This window comes from Buceros rhinoceros, unplaced genomic scaffold (genome assembly GCF_000710305.1).
Source record: "Buceros rhinoceros silvestris isolate BGI_N320 unplaced genomic scaffold, ASM71030v1 scaffold22595, whole genome shotgun sequence".
Taxonomy (NCBI): Eukaryota; Metazoa; Chordata; class Aves; order Bucerotiformes; family Bucerotidae; genus Buceros; species Buceros rhinoceros.
The window spans coordinates 4,600-5,372 of record NW_010412592.1 but is presented as its reverse complement, the minus strand read 5'-3'; the positions used below and the strand labels follow the sequence as shown (position 1 = coordinate 5,372).

General features: G+C 61.3%; 1 protein-coding gene across 1 annotated transcript in view; it reads left to right on the top strand.

The window, feature by feature from the left end:
* HMHA1 (histocompatibility (minor) HA-1) overlaps nucleotides 1-773 on the top strand; it is a gene marked incomplete at both ends in the record, with an annotated part of 5,599 nt that overhangs the window by 382 nt on the left and 4,444 nt on the right. The window contains 2 exon segments of the mRNA XM_010136463.1: nucleotides 82-146; nucleotides 384-494. Coding sequence (XP_010134765.1) covers nucleotides 82-146; nucleotides 384-494 — 176 coding nt within the window.

The window sequence follows — 773 nt, the reverse complement described above, 5'->3', positions numbered from 1 at the left end:
TTTGTTTCTCCAAAGGAACCCCATCAGCAGGGAGATACTGGGGCCTCCCAAGTCTTTTCACTTCCGACCTTTTTCTTCCAGAGATGGAGTTTGCCAAAGGGCTTCAGAAGATGGCAAGCAGCTGCAAGCAAACCATCAGCCAGGAGGTGGGTCCACGCGTCCCGAGGAGCCGGGCAGGGGACACTGCGGGGCCCTTCTGGCCTCCCCTGACCTCCCTCCCAACAGCCTGGGAGCGCGCTGCTCCGGGACGGGGCTGCTCCCAGAGCCTGCAGCCAGGCCAAGCCACGGGCTCTTCCTCCCCGACCGCAGCGCTGCAGGACGCGTCTCCTTCGGGTCGCGCTGCGGTGCTGGGGCTCAGGGTGGTGGGTTTTCTCGTTCCTCAGGCCAACATGCCTTTCCTGTCCATCTACCTGCTGGCCCTGGAGCAGGATATGGAGCATGGGACATCAGTTCTGCAGGCGGCCAGCACCCTGCAGAACCAAACCTTCCTCCAGGTGAGAGGACCAAGGGTGTCTCAGAAGGGTCTTTCTGGGTGGTGAGGAGGCTGGTGAACTCCTTAGTCCTTCTGCCACTGGAAACCAGTTGCTGCTCGGCTCAGCCACTGCTGGATCTTTCGAGGGGTTAGACACAGGGTCTAGGGGAACCCCCCAAGTCTGGCAAATCAAACAGCACCTTCTTATTGATCTCCACCTCATCCCAGGCCGCTCTGCACTCCCACGTTCTCCTCCAGCCCAGCCAAGCGGCACCATCTCCCAGGCAGAGCCGCTCTCCGG